This window comes from Eretmochelys imbricata, chromosome 2, assembly GCF_965152235.1.
Source record: "Eretmochelys imbricata isolate rEreImb1 chromosome 2, rEreImb1.hap1, whole genome shotgun sequence".
Taxonomy (NCBI): Eukaryota; Metazoa; Chordata; order Testudines; family Cheloniidae; genus Eretmochelys; species Eretmochelys imbricata.
In genome coordinates this window covers 40,917,441-40,929,890 of record NC_135573.1, presented here as the reverse complement: position 1 = coordinate 40,929,890, position 12,450 = coordinate 40,917,441, and the positions used below count along the sequence as shown (strand labels likewise).

General features: G+C 38.6%; 1 protein-coding gene across 1 annotated transcript in view; it reads left to right on the top strand.

The window, feature by feature from the left end:
* MATN2 (matrilin 2) overlaps positions 1-12,450 on the top strand; it is a 127,819-nt gene that overhangs the window by 42,493 nt on the left and 72,876 nt on the right. The window contains exons 4-5 of the mRNA XM_077808671.1: positions 1,326-1,448; positions 9,667-9,789. Of these exons, the coding sequence (XP_077664797.1) occupies positions 1,326-1,448; positions 9,667-9,789 (246 nt within the window). The remainder of the gene's footprint in view (positions 1-1,325; positions 1,449-9,666; positions 9,790-12,450) is intronic.

Below are 12,450 nucleotides of genomic sequence, written 5' to 3'. Positions count from 1 at the left end.
AAGTTGTAGTACAGCAGATGATATTAAGATCCAAAAATTTTAATTAGAGGGTTAGAAACAGTGTTGGTTTGTACACTGGTTGTGAATTCATAATGCTGGAGACTGTTTCAAAGACTATATGCAGGGTATGTGTTTTTCAACCACATTTTTTCTTTAAAAGTACCACACACACCACATGCTGAGCTGTTTCTCTGGTTTCTTTTGGGGCCATTAAAAATATGGAGGTTAAATGTATATAGTCCATAAATTTAGAGGTTCATCCATCTAGTACAATGAAGACTCCTTAAATTCTTAGCTGGCTACTGCACAAAGTGTACTTATCCGTAACTAGGTATTCAGTGGGAAGGGTTTCACGATATGTAACAGAAGTGACATATAAGCAATGTTCAAGTGGAAAGAAAAGATTATAGGGGATTCTTAATGCCCAGAGTCAGTCTGATCTAGAAAGCAAAAGCCCAATAAAACAGCAGTGAACACTGCAGAACTAGACAAATGCTCTCTTTCCTTCTTCATTTCCCACTCTTTTGCATTTTGCTACTTTTAACTTGCAATTTAATTTGGTGAGAAAGTAAAAAATATGTTTTTAATTCAGAAAGGCTGGTATTCTTCTTTTCCTGGGGAAAAAATACTCGTGTTCAGTTTCTGTTTATTGGACTACAGGTGAATGGGCCTCAGTTTAATCTAGCTGCATGCTTATATGACATTCAGCACTGTATTACCTGAATAGTGCAAGTTTCCTCATCAGTTTGTCTGCCACTCACTCTATTTCATTAGTCTGATGTAGGGTTATTTTCTTCATTCAACAATCATATAATTAAATAGTCCACAAAAGTGAATGTATTTAAAGTCATTTTATTTCTTGAACCAGCTTAATGTGATATATTTGTTTTATTGGGCTCCATATCTATTTAAAATCCACAGTATTCAACATTTTAAGATATCTGCCTTACTGTGTATGAAAATAACCCTTCTATAATTTATGTTTTATTTATATTAACTCCACATAAAATTTTAACTGTTAAGGTAGAAAACTTGCACAATGGTTAACTCCATTCACAAAAACATAATATAGATTTCGATAAGGCACAGAAATACCTTAAGTACAAAATACTTTCAGGCATAAATATATACTACTATCATGCTTTTGTTGTATGTTTCACAATAATAAATGGAGATTTAAGATTTCTGTGTTTGTCTTGATTGTTGAAAATTAATTTTAGAACCTCTAGATTTTTATAGTATAATCCTTAACAAGCAATTTATTTTCATTTTAGTTATAGTCACCATTAACTGATCATGGTAATGACTGATGTTTCTTTTTTCAGTGCCCCATGTATGCAGTATAACTGAGCATGGTTGTGATCACTTCTGTATTAACACTCCTGGCTCCTACATGTGCAAATGTAAACAGGGATACATTCTGAACGCTGACCAGAAGACTTGCAGCAGTAAGTTATCTTTTCTAACTTCTTTATTTTTTTCTCATTCCCATGACACATGCAAACTCTCACATCTTCAGTGAGGGGAAAAAAGAGGACTCAAATGAGCATAAAACCATTGGAGGTCTCCAAAACAAATTAGATGGGACAAAGTTTTGCCTCTTTTTTTGGTAAATGGAAAAGCTCTTGTGAGCCCTTCCAAAGCCTGTCAGCTTTAAGTTGATTTTTAAAAACTGTAGCATTGTACTGTAACAAAGTGAAATGGTATTTATATTTGTTGGTGTATGACAGCCAGAGGGTCTTGGAAAGAACCAAGACAGGAACACGAGCATTTCCATACCAGCTCTAACCAACAGTCTATCTCATCAGGTATCCTGTCTCAGGTCTTAGTACCAGATAGTATCGGAAAGTGCAATAAACCCCTCGGGACAATTATGAAATAACTTGAGGGGAAGGTTCTTCCTAACCCCTATCTAAATCATGAGGTTTTATATCCTTTCAATAAACTGTTTAATTCTTCTTATCTAACATAATTGTGGATGTTCTTGTTATTCACATAAATGGCTAATATATTTTTTAAATCTAAGCAATTGGCTTCCATGATGCTGTATAATAATGAGTTCCACTGGTTAATTATGCTTTGTATAAACAGTATTTCTTTTTATCAGTTTTACATTTGTTGCCTTTCGATTTAATTGAATATCAAATTGTTCTTATATTATGTGAGAGGGTAAATTGGGGGTGCCTAATTTACCTTCTCTGCGCCATCTATCCATTTTAAATATCTCTATCATGTTGTTTATTATGTGTTTATTTAAAGATAATGTTATATTATTTTGACCCATTCTTTGTTCACCCTATCATTTTGTTTGCTTTTTTGACTACCCTTTCACAATGAGATTTCATCTGTGGGGTCTCCCCTTCACTTTAACAAAACTTTAAGAATAATACTTTTTACTTCTACAGCTTTTTCCATCCAAGACTCTCAAATTAGTTTGCAAATATAATGAACTAAACTTCACAATATACCCATGTACGCTTTGTATTACTTCCCCTGCACTCTCATGTTACACATGGGGAAATTGAAACTTATAAGTTACTTGTTCAAGCTCATCCAGCATATAGCTATTGAATCCAGATCTCCTGACTCCTATTCTTGTGCTTATCCCATTCTTCCTTTTGATGAACATCAATTCCAAAATGTAGTTTAAATTACTCTGTTTTCCCAGTTTCCCTGTCTCAAAAAAGAAGATTAGAAAAGGAAGTCTTCTGAGACTTGCTAATTTTTTGTCACAATCACATCAGATAAATTATCCATTCTCTCACTCCTTCCACAGCTCTTCATTTTCACTGAACAAATGTATTTTTGAAGAAATATTCCCTCTCCCCCGGCTTTCTAGAATAGATCATAATTCCTGAAAACTGTTAAAAATTCAGCATTTTTATTTTATTTTCTCTCACTTTCACACTGTTATCCCCCTCTCAAAAAATTGAACCTGATAACTCAATTTAATTGCTATTCATTTTTGGTTAAGATCCTTTCTTTATTAGCTCTTGCTGTTTCCTGTTATGTTATACACTTATGTATCACCAGAATCTCAACTGGAATTGCAGATTCTGGGCTCTATGGGTACGTCTGTACCGCATTTTGGAGCGAGCCTCCTAGCCCTGGTCAACAGAACTGGGCGAGCAGGGCTTGCCCTAGCATTCTAAAAATAGCTGTGTAGACAGCCCTTTGAAGTTGCAGTGTGAGCCTTCCTTGGCCAAGTCTGTTGACCCAGGTTGGAGGCTCATTCCAGAATGCTGTGTAGACACATATCCTACTCTGCTTTCAATCTTTAGTGGGACTTCAAAATTGTCAGTTGGAGTGGTGTGTGCGAATCACTATAGGGGCCATCGCACTTCAGCCTTTAATGTGATAGCATTTCCACTGCTGTTTCTGCAATAGCATTCTTTAAAGCCTGATTTTTCCTCATCCTGTTCTTCCTTTCTCTAGCTGTGATTCAAAATATGCAAGATTAAATTTTACATTATTCTCCCATACTTTGTCTTCAATATGTGTTTTCTTGTTTTTTCCATATTTGCTTGCTTGCATGCATGCATTCATTCATTCGTCCATCCATCCGTCAATCAGATGACTTGGTTCCAGTTAGCTAAACTCAAAAGTGAAATGAATTATGTTGTCTGCTCTCAGGATACTCCCTACTGGACATATTTTTACATTGTCAAACAGTTTGAGGCAAACAGCACTGTACATCCTGGAGAGATCAAATATGGAAAGAGATGTGTTGTACATCAGGCATTAAGTGCATTGGTAGAGTTGTGTGTTATACAGACCCTGACCTAGCTATTGCTGTTGGCCTCTGATTTTCACAAGCACACACACACAAAAACACATTCCCTACATGACCTCTGTGCAAGATAAACCTCTGTCATGTTTACATTTAGGGCAATTAATTATCAACATGAACCAGATGTATTTATCCAAGTTTATAAGTTTAGTTTTCCATTCTTTCCTGCATAAATAGTTTCCTTATTTAGGCCTGGGCTACACTGGGGGGGGTGGGTTTCGAACTAAGATATGCAACTTCCACTACGCTATTCGCGTAGCTGAAGTCAAAGTATCTTAGTTCGAGTTACCTGGCCGTCCTCATGGCGGTGAGTTGACTGCGGTGGCTCCCTCGTCGACTCTGCTTACTTCTCCTCCCGAGGTGGAGTATAGGCGTTGATTCGGAGATTGATTTATCATGTCTAGACGAGACGTGTTAAATTGATCCCTGATAGATCCCCGAGCTGGCAGGTAGTGAAGACGTACCCTTAGATATTTTAACACCTTTCTTTAAATTAACAAATGGGAAGTGGTGAATAGTTATGTTAGGAGAAGAGGATACAAAGAGCAACTGGCGTACATCAGAAGAAGTGATCGTTTGTTTTCTTTATTGTGTGCCATTCTGCTGTTAAGAGCCCTTAAATTAATTGCAGTCAGCAAGGTTTTACTGACTTTAATGCAGACTGGAAAAGGTGGTAGTTTCCCTGTATGTATGGTTGTCTTTTAACTCCTGTATTTGATACATTTCATCATGAAACTGTTAAATTAACATACAGTTTTCACAGAATAATTTCCCATTAGAAAGAAGGACCTCTCTCCTGCATGTAGATCTTAAATGATCAATTTAAGCAAAAATAGCCAGCCATTTCTCAGAGGACTTGTTTGCATGGCAAGTTACCATGGACACTGTACAAGGCAGTGAAATTCTGGAGTGCGGCTTGGCATATTGCACTTTCAAATAGTTGTAAATCAAGCCTCACTCTGAGATTTTACTCCACTGTAGCAGGGTCCATACAGGATATTACTGTGCAGAAAGCTGGTGTGCTGTAGATTCACACCTGGGCTTGCCACTCAGTGACTTGCCATATAGACAAACCCAGAGGATTAGGGAAAAATGCATTCTTTTGCCCATATGAAAAATTCTTACAATTATTTTGTTGACTAGTGTCTGTATAGAGGATGAGAGCGTACTACTGCTACCATTTACTTGGTTAGTTCAACTGCCGGAGGTCTGTTCTGAAGATCGAAAGGTTCCAAGCCTGCTGATTTGAACCATGTGGGAGTCAATATTCTTCTATGTGATAGAATTTCTGTTTTTTTAAAATCTAGAAAATTGTACATAACTACATTAAAAGAATGTTCTGTTTGCAAATTCAAGCCCTCAGAAGTAAGAAAATGCCAGTATTACGGTTTCCTGTGCAATGATTTCAATTTGCAAAATGGGAAAACAATACCACATTCCTCACAGGGATGCTGTGAAGATAAATTGATTAACGTTTGTCAAGCACTCAAATATTATAATGATGAGTGCTATAGAAAAGCCCATGAGGAAATAATTACTCTGTCTTCAGAGTAAGGTTTGGATAGTTTGCAGTAAATAAGGCATTGGGACCGCATGCTGAACAATGAGGATAAAATGAAATATTGAATAGCTAGTTGTTCAGTGAGTAGCATGCTTCCCATGCACTGAATGAGGAGGGATCTTGCGGAAAGAGAGTTTATGATCATGTAATTAAAGACTGTCTCACAGCGAGGCTTGGAAGAACTAACTTTTTATCGGTAAATGTTGATAAATGTCTATTTCACTGTACACACACAAACAGACGGAAAAATATTTCCATTGATGATAACTGAAACTTACAGATAGGCAAAGTAAAAAAAATGCTGCTTGAGACCTTATTAGAGCCTGATTTAAGGCTGTTTACTTTGTATATTTTGACATGAGATGTTAACAGTTTGTGTTTTAATAGTTAAAAAGCTTTAACTTTTAAAATCTCAACATATACTGTCATTAAATAAATATTGTCTGACCCCCCCCCCAAAAAAAAACTTTGTGCAACTGTGAACATTTAAATACATAAAAATAATTTTTAAAAATGCTTAAAAATAAACATCAATATTATCTGTTGAAATTATGCAAAAATAAAAATTGTTTCTGCCAGCCTACTCAGAATGCATATACACAAGGGGTCTGAATTATGGTTCCACATACATTTTTAATTCTGGCACTTCCTAACTTTTGAGTGCTTGATTCTGCAAGTTTAACAGTCTTTTAATGTAGTTTTTATATAAGATCACTTAAACTCTGGCCTCCTGGAATTACGTTTTCATGTAACATAAAGCATTGCATTTCTCTTCTTAAACTGAATACAAACACATTCTGAAGTGCTAAGTAGAATGTTTATTGTAATAAATGCAGAAAGTATTAGAAGAAATCATTCTTTACAATATTGAATTTCTGCTTTGTCAATATTAATGAGTTTTATAAAGCTGATGATGAAGTACAATTTAATGTAAGAGATTACCCCAGCAAATCCAAGGCATCAGGGTTCTGAGTCACAATGCTGCACTCCAAGTTATTCAGAACCTCATGGCAATAGTGGGGATAAAACCCTATATGTCATCCTGCTACAGAAGCTCAGATCACTTCAACGAAGGATAGCCACTGTCACCAGTATAATGTCTAGGACAGTCATTGGACTGTTCTGATTGCTGAGCACATTTACAAGTTAATTAGAATACAAACTATTGGCTTCTTTACTCAGGAAAACTTAATCTAAAACAAACAGGAGTTTTGCCTGAGTAAGGAATACAGGACTGAGCTCTGTAAACAAATTCTCAAAGAAACTTAAATCCATGGATTAGTGCATGAGGACGGAGGTGTCTTGTAAAACAGCACAAGCTTTAAAGAATACATGGTGTGTTCGTGTGTATTTAGGAGGAATATAGTGGGATCACTGTGGTACATCAACCCTTTTCAGATACAGTACTTGGTAGCATGCCTAGTGTACCACAACTCAAAGGCAAGCATAAATGGTGCATAAGCTGCTGGACCCTATGGGCTCCAGCTCCTGGTGGGTTCATTGCAATGCATGGCTCAGACAAAAATATGATTGACAAGGGGTGGCAGAACAGGTCACAAATACGCTAGGTATGCTAGCTTTAACAGTTGCAATGAAACGACAAGAGTAGTCCCTATCTTGGCTCCTAGGGCACATCCAAAAGAAGATATGGGTTCACCTGGCCCACTGGTGCCCCTCTTAGTCCACTCCTTCCCTTTGACTAGAGGTAATTATGTATCCTGCATGTCTCCCAGTCAGGGTGCAGTCCTGGGGTAGGTCTCATTGGGGACACCTCTGCGTTGTTCCTCTATGCTGATGCAGCAGCTCGTGCACTGCCTCCAACAGTACACTGTTCCCCCTGTGCTTGGGTGGTGTCCAACTCTGGGGCAGCTGTAACGTTCCATGCGCCAGCTCTCATAACCCAGCTGCCTTCAAATGATGCACTGCACCTGTCACACCTAACCCACTCTTGAGCAACAGTCCTCCCAAATGCCACGAACCTTTTCCTTTGTTCTGCTGTCCTATGACTGCTAAGCACATTCATCGCAGCTACAGCATTTGTAATATTGAGACCATCCATATAAACTTGTCTGCGACAAGAATTCTGCTGCCCTGTTTACAAAAGCAGCAGTAGAAGGTAAAATACTTCGTAAAGCTTAAAGGAAATCAAGAGAGTAGAAAATATCTTCCTGCATGTCAGCAGCTAACAATAAAGTGATGGCTGTTCAGAAATTCTCAGGATTTCTCTAGCATGATGTGAAAAGTCATAGCTCACTGTGTGACAGAACTGTACCTTGTTAGTTCATAAAATCACTGACTACTGTCTATGTTGTTTTTACATTGTGTTGAAATATGTTGCAGAATGAGGGAAAGCTGTAGTCTGAGCAGGGGTCTAAAGCAAGAACTCATTCTCTCCATGTCTTCAGACAAATCACCTAACCTCAATGCCTCACCTTCCTCATCTGAATCATATATTGAATCAACAGTATTTGCACCTTTTTTTCCCTTAATGTTTCACAGATATTTGCACAAGCAAATATTGGTCCTATGACTGTTTGAGGGATGTGAATTTTGGCCCACTAACCAAGATTTGTTTAATCAAGAAGTAAAATGTTTTAGAACTAAACTGAATTTTGAGAGAGCAGAAGTAGTTTATAAGTGTTATCTTATCAGGGAACAGAAAGGAAAAAAGCCCATGATTTTCATGACCAATCACATAACTTGAATAGTGAATTCTGACTATTTACTAATCAAGTCAATACCTGCTATAAATAGTTGGAGAGCAATCCTTAGAGCGGGATTTATTTCCATTAATTATTTGTCAAACAATTTTGAAAAACTAACAGGTCTGTAATAACAGTGACACTTCACAGACAGAAACATATATCAAATTAATTGTTCATGAAAAATAATTTAACCAGCATGGGCTCCAAAGGGTGTTCTAAGGATTAATTAGTTAATATTTCTCTTTTTTCTCCTCTTTGTTAACAGCTATGCAGGAGGGTGAAGGTTAAGGTGGATATATTTATGGGCGGTTCTATGGTTATATTTATTTTGTGATTTTTAATTTATGAGATAGATGCCCAGAGGATAGGCACCTTTTGTTGTATTTTATACATTTCAAGAAATAATAAATATTTGTAACATGCTTTGAAGATTAAAAGTGCTACTGGTACATAAGTGCTAAGTGTTTTTATCTGTTTACTCAGGGACCTAATACATTTGTAAATATGTAAATAGCATTAAATTGGCTGTAACTGAAAGGTTTGGGAGCTTTCCATTGGACAATCTTGACATTCTGCATTAAACACTGCAATGATGTAACTGCATTGTGCTTGGATTATGCCTCTCTCTCTCTCGCTCTCTCTGTATATTACAATGGGTAGCCTGTAAGATAAAGATATATCTATCTATCTTACAGGCTACCCATTGTGTTGTTATTTTGCGGAGAAGCCAACTGTTATTTCACAGAATAATATTTTCAAAACAGTATCCTAAACTTTGAAAAGCATTAATGTTTCTGGTTTAACTTTCTATTTCTGGAAAATAACTGTTTTAACAAACAATGTTCATATTGCATTCATTTCACATTGTACTTGTTTATTTAAATTACTCCCTCACATTGTTCTTGAGCTATATATAGATCATCATGTTCATATAGCAAATGTACTAAATTAAGCAGTGTAGCTGATCTACATTTTTCTATTGAAATGTTAATGTAAAAACAAACAGAGCCTTTTTTCAAAATAAGTAATTTTTGTGAGATTTTTTTATTTTAGAAATTTTCTGTGTTTTTTCTGACAAAATTGAAAAACAAAAAATATGGGCCTTTTTCTCAGTTTTTGGTTTTTCTCTTTATTGGTTTCCTTTTTCCTTTACCTTGCCCTTGCCACTGGCAAAAGGGAAAAGGAAAAAAGTTAGAGGAGGGGGAAGGAAAAATGTAAAACCCAAAAATGAAAAAAATGAATAAATGAAACATTGATTAAGTTCAGACACCTGCAGAACTTATTTCTATTTTTTTCCCCAAAAACCTAAACAAACAAAAAAATCCAAACTTTTGTTTTTCGTCCAGTCCACTAGGGCATGATCCTGCCCCATTCAAGTAAATGGACTTTTGCTATTGACTTCAGTGGGTGTAGGATCAGGCCCTTAAGCAGTATGTGTTCACTCTTGAGAGCATAAATTTTTCAAACCTTGTCCTGGAAACGTGCTCCTCCTTAGAATGTGTCATTCTCTGATGAGTTATTCATATCTTCCTGAACAGCATTTTCAATATATAAGCCTATGCAATATAGAAGGTGAAGGAGTCTCATATTCATGTGATGGTTTTTTGCAGCCCAGGACCTGTGTGCTGTGAAGAAACATGCCTGTGAACAGATCTGTGTGAACACACCTGGGTCCCATGTATGTCAGTGTTATGATGGCTATGAGCTCGATGAAGATGGAAAGAAGTGTATCCGTAAGTATTATCTTAGAAATTCCCATTGGCACACAAGCCAAAGAGGTGGGAGACAAGATTCAGTTTTGGAGGGCTGGTTTTTGGAGGGGAGAGAGTTTGACACAAACCACCTGATTAATTTTGTTCCGATCTCATTGACTTCTGTGACTAAATTTTGCAGTCAGGATAAATAGTGTGAAAGATTTCTACTTTTTCAGTACAAATAAATGTACAGTACAGCCACAAGCCTTGATGGGAAACTCTCCTTTCTCACACAGATTTTAAGCACAATATACTGCATATAGATTTTTTGTTAGGGTTTTTTTTTTTCAATGAACTCTGAAATAACAAAAAGGTGAAAAATTGCCCCAACTAATTTCACACAGGGTTATGCTGGCATTTTGAAATCAACCTGATTTTCTATTCAGAATCCATGTGGGTTATCAGCAATGCATTGCATGGTACTATTTAAACTGGTAGCACAAAAAACCCCCAAAAGCATAGACACTACTCTCAGAGTGCTAGTAATACTACTCTAGGGTTGCTATCTCTTCAGGTAGGAGTCAGATCCTGGGAAAATCTGGGAGAGGGTGGACATTCCTTGAAACATCTGTTTCCATGCCGGGTATGCGGAGGAGGTTTTCCACATCTGTTTCCAAGGGGTGGCACTAAAAGATCACTGTGTAGTGATTTGTTGTGTGAGAATCAAGTTATGGGTGGATTTTGGGTGAGGCACTGGGGGCATTGCCCCCCCAAACTGCAAGCCTCAGGGAGGCAGTAGTCTGCTATATAAAGAGTTCTGCAGAGGAGACAGGAGACTGCTCGGAGTTTATGCCCTTGAGGCAGGCAGGGAGTCAGAATTTTGTTTATAAACAGAGTGATGAACAGGTGATTAAGATAAGAAAGGGCTGTTAGGATGTTTCCTAAAGTTAAATATCTGTTCCAAGCTCAGTGAACTGCAAAAAGTAAGTAGCCTAAATGTCTAGAGTAACAAGCCTAGATGTCAAGAGTCACAAGAAGGGTTTTTTCAGGTATGTTGGCAACAAGAAGAAAGCCAAGGAAAGTGTGGGCCCCTTCATGAATGAGGGAGGCAACCTAGTGACAGAGGATGTGGAAAAAGCTAATGTACTCAATGCTTTTTTTGCCTCTGTCTTCACTAACAAGGTCAGCTCCCAGACTGCTGTGCTGGGCATCACAACATGGGGAATAGATGGCCAGCCCTCTGTGGAGAAAGGGGTGGTTAGGGACTATTTAGAAAAGCTGGACGTGCACAAGTCCATGGGGCCGGACGAGTTGCATCCGAGAGTGCTGAAGGAATTGGCGGCTGTGATTGCAGAGCCATTGGCCATTATCTTTGAAAACTCGTGGTGAACGGGGGAAGTCCCGGATGACTGGAAAAAGGCTAATGTAGTGCCAATCTTTAAAAAAGGGAAGAAGGAGGATCCTGGGAACTACAGGCCAGTCAGCCTCGCCTCAGTCCCCGGAAAAATCATGGAGCAGGTCCTCAAAGAATCAATCCTGAAGCACTTGCATGAGAGGAAAGTGATCAGGAACAGCCAGCATGGATTCACCAAGGGAAGGTCATGCCTGACTAATCTAATCGCCTTCTATGATGAGATTACTGGTTCTGTGGATGAAGGGAAAGCAGTGGATGTATTGTTTCTTGACTTTAGCAAAGCTTTTGACACGGTCTTCCACAGTATTCTTGTCAGCAAGTTAAAGAAGTATGGGCTGGATGAATGCACTATAAGGTGGGTAGAAAGGTGGCTAGATTGTCGGGCTCAACGGGTAGTGATCAATGGCTCCATGTCTAGTTGGCAGCTGGTGTCAAGTGGAGTGCCCCAGGGGTCGGTCCTGGGGCCGGTTTTGTTCAGTATCTTCATAAATGATCTGGAGGATGGTGTGGATTGCACTCTCAGCAAATTTGCGGATGATACTAACCTGGAGGAGTGGTAGATACGCTGGAGGGCAGAGATAGGATACAGAGGGACCTAGACAAATTGGAGGATTGGGCCAAAAGAAATCTGATGAGGTTCAATAAGGATAAGTGCAGGGTCCTGCACTTAGGACGGAAGAACCCAATGCACAGCTACAGACTAGGGACCGAATGGCTAGGCAGCAGTTCTGCGGAAAAGGACCTAGGGATGACAGTGGATGAGAAGCTGGATATGAGTCAGCAGTGTGCCCTTGTAGCCAAGAAGGCCAATGGCATTTTGGGATGTATAAGTAGGGGCATAGCGAGCAGATCGAGGGACGTGATCATCCCCCTCTATTCGACGTGATTTGAATAACAGAGACTTGGTGGGATAACTCACATGACTGGAGTACTGTCATGGATGGTTATAAACTGTTCAGGAAGGACAGGCAGGGCAGAAAAGATGGGGGAGTAGCACTGTATGTAAGGGAGCAGTATGACTGCTCAGAGCTCCGGTACGAAACTGTAGAAAAACCTGAGTGTCTCTGGATTAAGTTTAGAAGTGTGAGCAACAAGAGTGATGTAGTGGTGGGAGTCTGCTATAGACCACCGGACCAGGGGGATGAGGTAGATGAGGCTTTCTTCCGGCAGCTCACGGAAGCTACTAGATCGCATGCCCTGATTCTCATGGGTGACTTTAATTTTCCTGATATCTGCTGGGAGCGCAATACAGCGGTGCATAGACAATCCAGAAAGTTTTTGGAAAG